General features: G+C 43.4%; 1 protein-coding gene across 12 annotated transcripts in view; it reads left to right on the top strand.

Annotated features, from left to right (window-relative positions):
- Positions 1 to 13,262, top strand: part of LOC146358774 (RNA-binding protein 44-like) — a 101,651-nt gene that overhangs the window by 8,992 nt on the left and 79,397 nt on the right. For all 12 annotated transcript variants that reach the window (XM_084819770.1, XM_084819761.1, XM_084819709.1 and 9 more), the window contains 4 exons: positions 253 to 308; positions 929 to 1,102; positions 5,950 to 6,022; positions 6,545 to 6,665. In XM_084819770.1, coding sequence (XP_084675896.1) covers positions 253 to 308; positions 929 to 1,102; positions 5,950 to 6,022; positions 6,545 to 6,665 — 424 coding nt within the window. The remainder of the gene's footprint in view (positions 1 to 252; positions 309 to 928; positions 1,103 to 5,949; positions 6,023 to 6,544; positions 6,666 to 13,262) is intronic.

Raw genomic sequence — 13,262 nt, 5'->3', positions numbered from 1 at the left:
GTATGCTGATTCCTATAGGGAAGAGTTTTCTGTGCTGGATGAAGCAGATATCATATGATTAGATATACAGGGTGGGTTTGGGGGTAGGGTTCTGTCTTGAGCTCTGCATTCCCATATTCAAACAAAGGTTCTCTTGGAACTCTAAAGGGGTATGTTCCATAAGGCTTGTGACTTACTAGTTATTTCTGCATTACAACTTCGGTTGATTAACCACTAAGTGCAGTTAAAATGTCTTAAAATTGAACTTTTCAGGACCCTTTGGAATGGCAAAATAGCACTAGCAGAGAGGTAAATGAAATCCCAAACAGGTATGATATACTTCTTAAATGTTATGTGCAGTTCTAATGATTTTACTATATCTTCTAGCTTACTTAAGATTCTTTAAAAGCTTCAGTTGGATCCAGAGATCCTGTGGGTGGAGTTCGACTCAAGGAAAGAGGAGGGGATTTTTGCCCATTCCCTCTTCCCCCTGCCCAAAACTTTTTCAGCTGATTGGAGGCTCTATAACAACATGAGAGGTAGTGGAGGAGGCTGCAGGGGAAGGGGGAACCAGTGAAAGTTGCCTCACTTCCCCCTTCCATGAGTGGCAGCCTTCTCTGAATTGTCAGCCCTTCTATTCATTGAGGGACTACTCTGAATTCAAGCCCATGAGAATTAGCAAGGCTACAAGTTAGGTCGGGCAAATAGCTATTACAACACTTATACTTGAAGGCTAATTGAGTATAAAATGTAATTTAACTAAAAGTTAATAATGTTGCTGTTCTTAATACTGCATTAAAAACTGGGAAAATAATACTCATTTGCCTGATTAAGGAAACAGTTGATGGGGGGATGTTTTCTCAATAGATCACTTTTTTTCTTAATGTAAGCTTTAAAAAGGATCCTACAGTTCACATTTGTTAATACTCTATAATATTTCTACTGAAAGGATGATGCAGCTGTCACATGAAATAACTGATCATTTGCCAAACTGCTGTAAAGAGATATTGCAGAGAGCCATAAAAGCTGAAATGCAGCTTCTAAAAATTCGCTATCAGATGTATCATCAGCACTGCTGGCGGACTTGTACGCCTGTTATGGAAGAAAAGGAACACGTAAAGAGGTATGTGAAATCCCTCTTGAATGAAATATTTTCTGGTATGGAAGGCACAAGACTGGGTTATAACTGGCTATGCATAGAACACTTGATATGGTCATTACAAATACAAACATTGAGAGTACAATCCTAAATTGTATATCAGAAAGTCCCATTGCATTCATTGGGCTTACTGCATGTATATAGGATTGCAGCCTTATATCATATTGGTGCAATCTTATTAGCTCAGTCTTGCAGTATATTAATATAGTATAGCTATTAAGTTGTTAATGTAACTATAGTATCTGTGGAACCTAGCTGAAAGTCAGGAAGAAGGAAAAGTAGAGTATAATCATACATGTTTTGTCCAGTGAATCCAAAGTAAATGACAAACCAGTTCAGGAAGTTACTGTTGCTGTGCTTTCAGATAAATGTTTGGAAGAACCATATATTGAGTCAGAAAGTAAAACATTAGGATTTCATTATTTAAATTCAAGTAAGCGTGTGTATTTCCTAAAAACAAAATGTAAGGGATAAAATCCTTCAGTTTGGATCTTTTGCAAACTTTATGCCCTAACATTTGTCCATCGACAGGATCAAAGGAACCCTAGGCATAAGCCTCAGTGCTTCTATAGGCATACGGGGATTTCCTTGATTTTTCTTTCAAATGCAGCTCCTTCTGTGTCAGAAGCCACTCTCAAAGCTCCCCAAAGTTTTGGCAGTGACTTATTGAGTTGGGGGTAGATTTGTAAAGCACTCAAAATAAGTAGAATCACTTTTGAACTCTGTCAAATACTTCCTCAAGTTAAGTAATACTTACCTTTCTCTTACTCAAACTAAATCATTGCTCATCTAGAACACAGGGCTGTTGCTTAGTTAAAGAAGACTTAAGTTAAAGAAAAAGTATGATTAATCTTTTAGGTTTTATCAATCAGTTAATTTTGCGTTGAAAAAATAGTTTGGAAGAAAGAATTTCCTTTAAAAAAGGAAATTCTCAAGACACAATTACATACAATTCCAACAAGAAGAAAAGGTGGAAGACAACAGAAGAAGCCAATCTGGAGATGACCTGAAAAAAAAAAGGACACATATAGGAAGTGGAAAGAAGGCTAAGCAACAAAGGAAGAGTACAGGCAGGTAGCACAGAATTGCAGGGATGGTGTCAGGAAGGCTAAAGCTGAGAACGAGCTGAGGTTAGCAAGGGATGCTAAAAGCAACAAAAAGGCTTTCTTCAGCTATGTGCATAGTAAAAGACAGGAAAGAAAAGGTGGTTCGGCTATTAAATAAGGATGAAAAAATGATAACAGATGACAAAGAAAAGGCAGAGGTGCTCAATTCCTACTTTGGCTCAGTCTTCTCCCAAAAGAGGGTCTATGACCCCCTGGCAAAGGCGAAGTACAGGCTGAAGGGGCAGGATTGCAGCTTGAGATCGATAGGCATATGGTCAAGGAACACCTAATTACTTTGAATGAGTTCAAATCTTCAGGGCCAGATGAACTGCACCCTAGAGTAATAAAGGAACTGGCAGAAGAACTCTCAGAACCACTGTCTATTCTCTTTGAGAAATCATGGAGGATGGGTGAAGTGCCTGATGACCGGAGGAGGACTAATATTGTTCCTATGTTCAAAAAGGGTAAAAAGGAGGAACCTGGGAACTACAGACCAGTCAGTCTGACATTAATCCTTGGGAAAATTCTGGAGCAGATGATAAAGCAATCCATCTGTAAGCACCTTGAAAACAATGCAGTGATTAATCGAAGCCAACATGGATTTGTCAAGAACAAATCCTGCCAGACGAATCTGCTCTCATTTTTTGATCAGGTAACCTCCCTTGTGGACTGTGGGAATGCTGTGGACATCATATACCTTGACTTCAGCAAAGCTTTCGACAAAGTGTCCCGTGATCTCCTGATGAGCAAACTAGCTCAAGGTGGGCTAGATGAAACAGCTATCAGGTGGATCCACAGCTGGCTACAGAATCAGATGCAAAGAGTGCTTATCAATGGGATCTTCTCCAACTGGGGAGAGGTAACAAGCAGGGTACCACAGGGCTCAGTCCTGGACCCAGTGCTCTTCAACATTTTTATTAATGACTTGGAGGAGGAGATGCAGGGAATGCTGATCATATTTGCAGATGACACAACATTGGGCGGGATAGCTAATACTTGGGAAGACAGAAACAAAATTCAAAGTGATCTTGATAAACTGGTGTGCTGGGCAGAAAACAACAGAATGACATTTAATAGGGATAAATGCCCAGTTCTGCACCTAGGAAAAAGAAACCAAATGCACAGTTACAAGATGGGGGATACATGGCTCAACAACACTACAAGCGACAAGGATCTTGGAATTGTTGTAGATCAAGCTGAATATCACCCAACAATGTGATGTGGCTGCAAAAAAGGCAAATGCTCTTTTCGGCTGCATTAATAGAAGCATAGCTTCCAAATCCTAGGAAGTACTAGTTCCTCTCTACTCAGTAGTACTCTCTACTGGTTAGGCCTCATCTGGAGTACTGTGTCCAGTTCTGGGCTCCACACTTTAAGAAGGATGCAGACAAGCTGGAGAGGGTTCAGAGGAGGGCAACAAAGATGATCAGGGGACTGGAAACAGAGCCCTATGAAGAGAGACTGAAAGAACTGGGCATGTTTAGCCTTGAGAAGAGAAGACTGAGGGGAGATATGATAGCACTCTTCAAGTACTTAAAAGGTTGTCACAGAGAGGAAGGCCAGGATCTCTTCTTGATCATACCAGAATGCAGGACACAGAATAATGGGCTCAAGTTACAGGAAGCCAAATTCTGGCGGAACATCAGGAAAAACCTCCTGACTGTTAGAGCAATATGAGAATGGAACCAATTACTTAGGGAAGTAGTGGTTTATCCCACACTGGAGGCATTCAAGATGAGGCTGGACAGCCATCTGTCAGAGATGCTCGGACTTGGATTCCTGCACTGAGCAAGGGGTTGGACTCGATGGTCTTGTAGGCCCCTTCCAACCCTACTATTCTATGATTCTATGAAATGCTTTGTTTTTACACACATCACAGCTGGCACCATCTCAGAAAATGCATTCTCCCCTTTCTAAGAAAGAAGGAAGAATGCCTATTCTAAGAAGACACTTGTCACCCATGGGTGTGAAAGTAACTGTATTAAACCAAAGCTGGCAGGAAACCTTGTATACAAGGAGCCACTTGATCCCAATATTTGTGGGATGTTTACAGAAACTTGAAAAACTTCCTACAGCTGGGTAAAGTTCCTAACCCTTAGTAGTATGATTCAAGTGTGGAATGGTAGGGCAGGAGTGTGCTGCGAAATAACCCCCAAGACCCAAGCTTCTGGTAAGAAAAAATAAAATTGGGTTTAGTAAGAAAGTCGGGCTTTTGAAAGATGGAAATGGGAAGATGGAAACAAAAAGGTTCAAAAGAAAATTATAGCAAGCCATTCCCAACCTAGTGCCCTCCAGAAGTTTTGGACTTCAGTGCCCATCAGCCCCAGCCAGCATAGCCAGTGGTCAAGAATGTTGGGTGTTGGTGGCACCAGTTTGGAGAACGTTATTCTAATCAGTGGGCACACAGATCTTGCGTATACAGAAAAGATATAACTGCCACCCATGTCATCAGGCTGCAGCAGAGGGAGTGAGGATAGGACCTTATGCCTGTTTCTTGCCAGATACCACACTCCCTTACTCCTTTATTAGCCCCTGAAGGTGGGCAAACAGCCCATCCAGATTGAGAACCCATACCAGATTGGGGTCCTGCAGGAGCTGTTGCTACGAAATAAAAAGTGGCTAGTCTATGGATGCTTTTTAAAAAGCATGAATAAAGTAAGATGTAGTCTGATCCTTGGAGAACAAAGGGTAGTATTTGGCAAGGTGATTGCTAGAGTGCCATGCGTCTAACTTACAAGGGAGAAGTACATAAGCAAACACACACACAGTCAGAGGAGGCCCCAGTGTAAGCTTTGAAACAAAGCTTACATTGGGGCCTCCCAAAATCTAGTTTTTTAATCACACCTTTTAAGGGTACAACTTGGATGTTCCACAGGGATCATTACTGTGTTTATTACCCAGTTTTTCTGCTTTTACTGATGGGACCCTAGGTAAGGGACCTTTTACCAGATTTTAATCTGTGGATGGGCACAAACTGCAAGAGGAATTCCTTGAGGTATGCAGGACCTTTGCATTTATAAGTATCACCAGGACCTTGAATTGCACATACAAACAAACCTGGAGGCAGTACAGTTGTTTAAGAGCTGGCTGGATATTATTGTGATTATCAAACCCTGGTAGGAGGTAGGCTGCCACATCTTGCAGGAGCTTGAAGCTTCTGAGTATTTTCAATAGCAGCCCCAGGCAGAGTGTGTTATGTGTCAATCCTAGAAGTAACATTGATATGGATACCGATTGTCAAGTCTCTTGTTTTCAAGAAAGGCTTCTGCTTCTTAATAAGATGTAATTAAGGAGTGTAAAAAGCACTCCTGGACGAAAGAGCTCACTTGAATTTGCAACGAGATGAGTGTGTGGTTATAATATGGCCTAACTGCCACTGTGCCGTAAACTTCAATGTAGCTACCTGAACATTGCTGTTACCTGGAGTTTTGGAAGCATTGCTCAATCTACCAGTACTCCTAAGCTACATACTTAATACTTCAAGAATGGACACACCTCAGCTATCATACCTAATGAAAATGTTTCAAATTAAGGCTATAAATGGCATGATAGTTTCTCTAGATACACCATAGAAAAGAAAGATGGATAAAAATTATTTGTGAAAATGAGCAAGACAGTGGCTGGAAACTAATTTGCATATCCAAAGAACTGCTCTATAAATACATAATATACATTGGATTAAAATAGTAATGCCTTACTTTTCAGTTCTACTCTTGGGACAGGAAAGTCTGTGTCACAAATGTCATTTCCACAGAACATGAAAGCTTCACTCCCATTAGTAAGTCTTCTGCATATTTATTTCATAAACTTGTGAATTAAGAACTTTTGAAAATGGCATATTTTAAAGGCAGATTCTACACAGTAAAGTATCATTTACTTGGGCCCACGCCAAGAAGCAATATTTATGTTCACCTCTTCTAGTGCTAGGATATAATATGGTCAGTACTGAGACAACTTCTATGTTAGCCTTGAAAATACCGCAGGTTAATTGTCCTCGGCACTTTTTAAAATGTGTGTATGTGTGCATGTTTTTAATCAACTTTGTATTTCAAAAAGCTGAATTCCCAAATTTCCTGCTTGAAAATTTAAAGCGCACTTTAGGGTTCATTCCTGTTGCAGCATCTATGAGGGAAACCCTTCAGGACAGGGAGGGAGGGGGAGACAAGTGTATGCCACAAATGATGGTGCTCAGAATTGCAAGTTTCTAAAACTTATCTGTATAGGAAAAACCTGGAGCTGGGAAGTTGTCTGTTGAGCAAAAATTAAACAGAAAACAAAACTGAAAATTGGTTTTTAATAGGTTACACCTCAAATGAGTGAAAACGGTGACCATCAGCTGTGGCCTTCCAACAAGAACTCTGAGGAGAGGAAAAATGATCTTGTGGAAAACAGCAAGTTCAACCTTTTGCAAAAAATATCAGGTCAATATTATTGTCAAGGGCTCCTTGGAGGGCTCTCTCAGTCTAATCCAGTAGCTAAGTCCAGACACAGACAAAGGGATTCCTTTCAAAGCTTTATTCTTCTTTTACAACTTAACAACTCTACCGTTTGCAACTAGATCTGAGCAGCACAGTACCTATGCCCTAAGTTGGAACAGTTGGTCCCCGTTTGAAAGGGAATTACTGGCAGACCCCTGAACTTAAGGACTAGGGAGAGTCCCTCCCCTTTTCCCTTGGATCCTCTGGGCGCAGCCGTTGTTTGCGCGCCAACTACGCCTCCTTTCTGCGCCCTCCATTTGGCGCCACTCTCTGTGTCGGCGTCGCGCATCCACCAAGTCTGCTATCTGTGCTCTGTCACTCCCTGGACTGCTATCTAAGCTAGGAATGCTGGCGGGAGGAATCTCCGTCAGCTGTTGGCCCTGGGAAAGAGGAGTGCGCTCCTCTCCCAGGAGCGACTGCTCTTCCTCAAAATCAGAACTACTCTGGGATTCTATGGGCTCAGTGTCCACCCTGACATCTATTATAGTGTAACGTTACACCAAAACTGCTTGTTTTCCAAACTAAAATGATCAAACATTAAATATGACGTGCAAATTGTTAAATCTATACATTCACAAAGTTTGAAATTTTAATATGTTTTTAAAGGGAGGGTATACCTCATCCTAATACATAGCAAACTTAATATATCTTAAAATTGCTCGATTGTTAGTTATATACGCGCACGTGCACGCTCTCTCTCTTTCTCTCTCTCTCTCTCTCTCTCTCTCACTCTCACACAAACACACACACACGTCTTGTATCTCATTATTTTAAAATGTATTCTGGGGAGCTGCAAAATCTAAACTTGTGTCTGTTTAAATGCTAACATGCTGTAGTCCTCCTTCCAGTTTTCTTATATTTGTAAAACAGCTTCTAGATGCTAGGGTTCAGTTGTTAAATAGGTTAGAATTTAGGGCCTGCTTGGATGTTATCCATGGCTGATTTAGTGAGATCAGATGCTGTTCTTGGGTACTGGAACTTCCTCCCTGCTTTTCCCATTCAGCTCCTCTCACCACTGGGAGACTGCATAGCAATTGGTATGCGGGACCTCTATTATCCTTGGTAAGGGACACACTGTGCCCCAATAATTGCAGAAACAGCATTTGAACATCATCTTCTAGACATACTGAGGGGACTATGGTACAGTGGAGAGTACGTTTAGAGGATATGTGAGATAAGTATATGGATGAAACAAGCAGCTTCTGTTGGGGAATAGTATATATAAGTCCATGCTGTCCAATCTGACACACTTTTGGGGGGCATATCCTGTTTCTGACCCCTCCAAAAAGGAAGCCGTTAAATGCATCATAAGGTACATGGCTGAAACTGGTACATTTGGTAGAGATCACCTTCCAGTATCTTAAAATATCCAATATGACTGGTTCACATTATGAAAACAGCTTGTTTCATCCATGTACCTTATGATGTAATTATTGACCCCAAAAAGGGGTTGGGGGGCTGTCACCCCCTAAATGGCCCAGCAGTTGCTCATAAGACTGCAAGTTTTGGATATGCCATGATGTTTGTAAGATATCCAGATAGTCAAACCTTTTGTACCTTATGATGTAAGTATTTTGACACGGGCTCTTGGACTATTAGATACACTTGATATGATTTTTTAAAAGTAAAATGTTTTAAAATTATTGTAATCTATTTTTATCAATCCTGCTTCATCTGGTATAGCTATTTGTGCGTGCTTTCCTGAACCCTTGTGTTATGTGCTGATGCAAAAAATGGTAGGGACAGGGCTAATGATAGAAGCAGAGCCCAGAGTTTTCCTCTGCTTTGCAACCTGTGCTGATTTTACTTGTCTGTGCTATATTCTCAGTACCATCTGTTTCTTCTTCATGGTCTCTGTGTATCACACACATGTGCAGACCCAGAGCCTCTATTCGGGAAACTTCTAAAGCTGAGGAGTTTTGGCAGGAACCCTTCCCCCCATCGTCCAGTGTACATATCCCTAGCAGGTTCCCACCTCTTCCCTCAGTTCTCTTTCGACTGCCTTTGCATTCGCCTTGTTGGGAATTTCTCTTCATTCGTTGGCTTACTATTTGTAGTTTCAGATGAATAAAACTGAGGTTTTATTCAATCTTTTTCTCTTACTATCCTTTTTCTGTCTTTCTCTACACTTTTTGCTTTTATTTGTTTCTTTTTCATGTCCTTTGCAATTGCCCTGAGGGCGTATGGGCCTCTGGGCGCCTTTCAAAAAGTGCACCCGTTGTGGGGTGAAGTTACCTCACAAAGACAGACATAGTTTATGTCTGTTCTGCCTGGGAGAAGGGCACGCTGTGGGAACTTGTCAGCACGGCAATGCCTTCTCAAAGCAAGCAAGGAAAAATCGCTCTGATCGGCTTAAAGCCACATTGTGGAAGAGAGTGTTGGAGTCTGTCAAGAGCCCTAAGAAAATGATGGAGGCTGTTGTTCAACCACAGCCAGAAGTAATAGAGCCTGTAGCATCAGGAACCAAATCCCTGCAACGTCATGTTTCGCCAGGCACCCAAGACCCCCCAACTCTAGGTCAGTTTGACGTTGATGCTTGCAAAGGGTCTTTCAAAAAAAGCTAAGTCTTTTTTTAAAAAAAATCTACCCTTGCATCTTCTGAACATAAGTAGCAAAAGAAGACTGCCAAAAAGGCTCATTATTATTATTATTGTTATTATTTATTACATTTCTATACTGCCCAACAGCAGGAGCTCTTGGGCGGTTCACAAAGATCATGAGGTCACTCAGGACCGAGTGAAAGAGCAAGTGGTTCCTCCAGCCCTGGGGTTCAACCACTGTCTCATCTACGGTCAGGCACACTGATCTGAGACATCACCTCGGGATTGACGACCGGTGAGAGAGATGCCATCGGTACCAGCATCCATACCTTCACTGCCTCTCCTGTCGTCACCACTACCAACCGTGCCAGTTCTCCAATGAGAGCCCCTCCTTCTAACATCTACATCGGAGGGTGAGATCAGGGAGCCCTCAACTCTGGGACCACCTCATCCACCATGGCCCAGAGATAACTATTATGATCCTGGCTGGGATAGGCGTCAACGATCACCTGAATCTGTCTACTCTTTACCATCATCTCATAGAACTTATGCATCTGTTCATGGAGACCGGTTGGTACCGGGAGCGTACCAGGTTCCCACATTCGGATTGGGGAAGGCATCCTTTTCACCATAGGTATGTCAGGCCAGTGCAGTGGTCTGCATATGAGGATGACCCTGAAGGCCGTTATCACTGTTTGCTGGAGCGTCCGATCTGGGAAGAAGGTCGATCCCGAACCCGGCCATCAGTTACTGTATTGAAACCTCCAAATCAATCATTGTTGTCTGGGCTAGTGTCATTACAGCTCCTTCCACAAGTGGCCCTGCCTCCTCCTATGTATAGGTCTTCTATGACTCTGCCTTTGCTGTCACTGCAGCAAAGTTTAGTACAAACTTTGTTTCAAACTCAGCCATCTATCCCTGCTGTGACATCAATACCACAGCCTGCCCCACACCCAACAGCGCAGCCACATTTGTCTGAAACGGAGAGCTATGAATCCAACTCTACTTCCAAGTCTACATGTCCGCTTTTGCTTTCTTCGCTGGATATTATGGTGAATGCCAGTGAGCCCATCTCTCCTTCTGAGGACTTGGGTTAGTTCGCTGACCAAGTCCTCAGAATGGCATAGGCTCTAGGACTTGAGATGCAGCAAGCTCCCCTATCCATTCAGGACCTGGTCTTTGACGTTGTAAATGCAGAATTGTACAAGCCAGTGGTTATCCATTTGTTGCCTACTCTTAATGAGACCATCAGACAGTCATGGAGTGCCCCCTCCATGGTACTGCCAATATCAAAACACTTGGAAGGTATGATACTGTCTGCAAGATACCATGCAGAATATTTGTTCAAGCATCTGTCACCCAATTCCATGGTGGTCGAGGCAGCGCGAAGCAAGTCGAAGAGGACACATTCCTCTCCCACCGACAAAGAAGGGAGAAGGTTGTATCTGCTCGGCAGGAGACTTTACTCTTCTGAATCGATGGGCCTGAAAAACACTATTGGGCGGTGATGTCAGGTTACCAATTACTGTTGTGGGACAAAGTGGGCAAGCTGCTTGATAAAAAGGAGGTGACTTGTCTTTTTAGAGCTGAAGTGTTGAAGTTGTCAAGGCAACAGATCAACACATCTTGCTCTCAGACAGATTGCAACTCTAAAGTCCTGGTGAGTTTAATTGCCCTTCAGCGCCATGCTTGGTTTTGGTCTTCAGGTCTTCCACAAGAGACAAGAACAAGGATAGAAGACCTGCCATTTGTTGGGCAAGGATTGTTTAATGCCAAGACCGATGAGGCATTGGACACAGTACAAAAAAACTCACACCATGGCCCGTCAGATGGGATTCATTTTGCAACAGCAGCAGCTTAGACATCGTCGTTGGCTCCAGTCTTTGGCCCTTCAATACCAGCCTATTACTCCAGGCTAGGTCAGCAGCAGCAACGACCGCAGTCATGCTGGCAAGGAAAGTGTTTCCAGCATTCCAAATTTCATGATTACCACAGAAAGCAGGACAGCAAGGGCAAACGGTGCCTTTGACTTGCTGCCCTTTTCCCTTCCAACTTACCAACAATCTCCTGTTTTTGGGACATGCTTGTCAAAGTACCATCTAGCATGGTGATACATCATGACAGACTCATGGGTCCTGACTATAGTGCAGAGAGGATATTGGATCAAATTCAGCACCATCCCCCCACTCGGTATTGTGAAGGTGACTGCTCCAGCCGGTCCTGGGCAACCAACTGACAGATGGTTTTTATTCCCGGTACTTCACCGTACTGAAAAGGGATGGTGCCCTTTAACCAATAATGGACCTCAGGCAGCTCAACAACTACATCTCTCCCAGAAAATTCTGCATGGTTACTCTGGCATCTATTCTCCCCCTCCTCTCCCAATGAGATTGGTTTGCCTCTATCAACCTCAAGGACACTTAACTTCCATGTAGCCATAGAGCAGTCTCATCAGAGCTACCTGTGCTTTTCCATCGGTAATGACGCCTACAAATTCAAAGTTCTACCTTTCGGCCTTGCCGCTGCATCAAGGGTATTTACAAAGTGTATGACAGTCATGTGTGCATATCTTTGGTTGCAGGGCATAGAAGTATCGTTACATCAACTTTTGGTAGCATCAATGAAGTCAGAGGTCCTACCGTTGATAGAGGTGACCTGTGATCTCCTCAGTGCTCTAGGACTATACATCAGTGTGGAAAAGTCTCACCTTGTACCTACCCAGAGCATAACGTTCATAGGGATGTTATTGGACTCCGAAGCGAGGCAAGCTTTCCTACCAAACACCAGACTGAAAACACTAGTCGCCTTTGCTTCAGACATGCTGGTAAGCAAATCCACCATGGCATACAAAATCCAACGCTTGCTGGGGTTTATGGCGGTGACACCAGCTGTCATCAATTGCAGATAAGACCCTTACAGAACTGGGTCGCCTGCAATTTTTACAATGAGCTCCATACTCGCCATACCAGGCTGACAATCTCATCCGACTCTCTGTGATGGTGGTCGGTACCAACCAAATTAGACTGGGGGCTCCCATTCCTCCAACTGTCCCCATTGGTGGTGTTGATGACAGACGCATCCCTCTCAGGGTGGGGAGCTCATTGCTGGACATTGGTGGTGCATGGCAGCTGGTCCATCAGCGAAGCCTCTCAACGTATAATCTCTTGGAGCTAAGGGCAGTGGATAAAGCACTTTGTGCTTTCAAACTGGATCTGACAGGCAGGCAGGTCCAAGTAACATTGGACAATACAACCATGATTGCGTACCTGAGAAAGGAAGGAGGTACCAGATCGCTTTCGCTCTTGGCCCTTACGCTCGAGATCTTCAACTGGTGCATACCATGGCAGATAGGTTTAGTGGCTACTCATGTCACAGGTGTGGACAATGTTCTGGCAGATTAGATCAGCCGGACAATGCTGATCTCTCACGAATGGGAGATGTACAGGTCGGTTCTGAACAGCCTCTTCAGGCATTGGGGAATGCCACAGGTCAACCTATTTGCCAATGTAACCAATGCTGTGTGTCACATTTTCTGTACCAGAGCGGGACAGGGTCCAGCCTCAATGGGGGATGCCTTTGTTTTTCCGTGGGAAGGGACTCTGTTTTACATCCTTCCTTCTTTCAGCAACCAAGGTCCTGGCAAAGATCATGACAGATAGTATCAACTGCATCCTCATAACACCCTGGTGGCCACGCCAGCCTTGGTTTGCCCCTCTAATGCAGATGGCACAAGGCCAGTATCAGTGGCTCCCTATGACTCCTTCTCTCCTCTCCAGGGAGGACGGTGAGATTCAAAACCTGGATCTGTTGATTCTCCGCATGACAGCATGGAGAATCAAGTGACTGACAATCTTGTGGCCCTGGCTGGGGTACAGAGAATACTAGACACCACATGTAAACCTTCCAGGCAACACTTTTATTCAAGGAAGTGGACTACTATTGTGGCATTTGATCGTCAGCAGTCTTTCCATATCAGACAGTACTCAGTGCATCACATTCT

This window comes from Heloderma suspectum, chromosome 1, assembly GCF_057233095.1.
Source record: "Heloderma suspectum isolate Gila_16-S chromosome 1, 16-S_ref, whole genome shotgun sequence".
NCBI classification, from domain to species: Eukaryota; Metazoa; Chordata; class Lepidosauria; order Squamata; family Helodermatidae; genus Heloderma; species Heloderma suspectum.
Note: the sequence above shows the minus strand (reverse complement) of the source record. Positions and strands in the feature narration are given on the sequence as shown.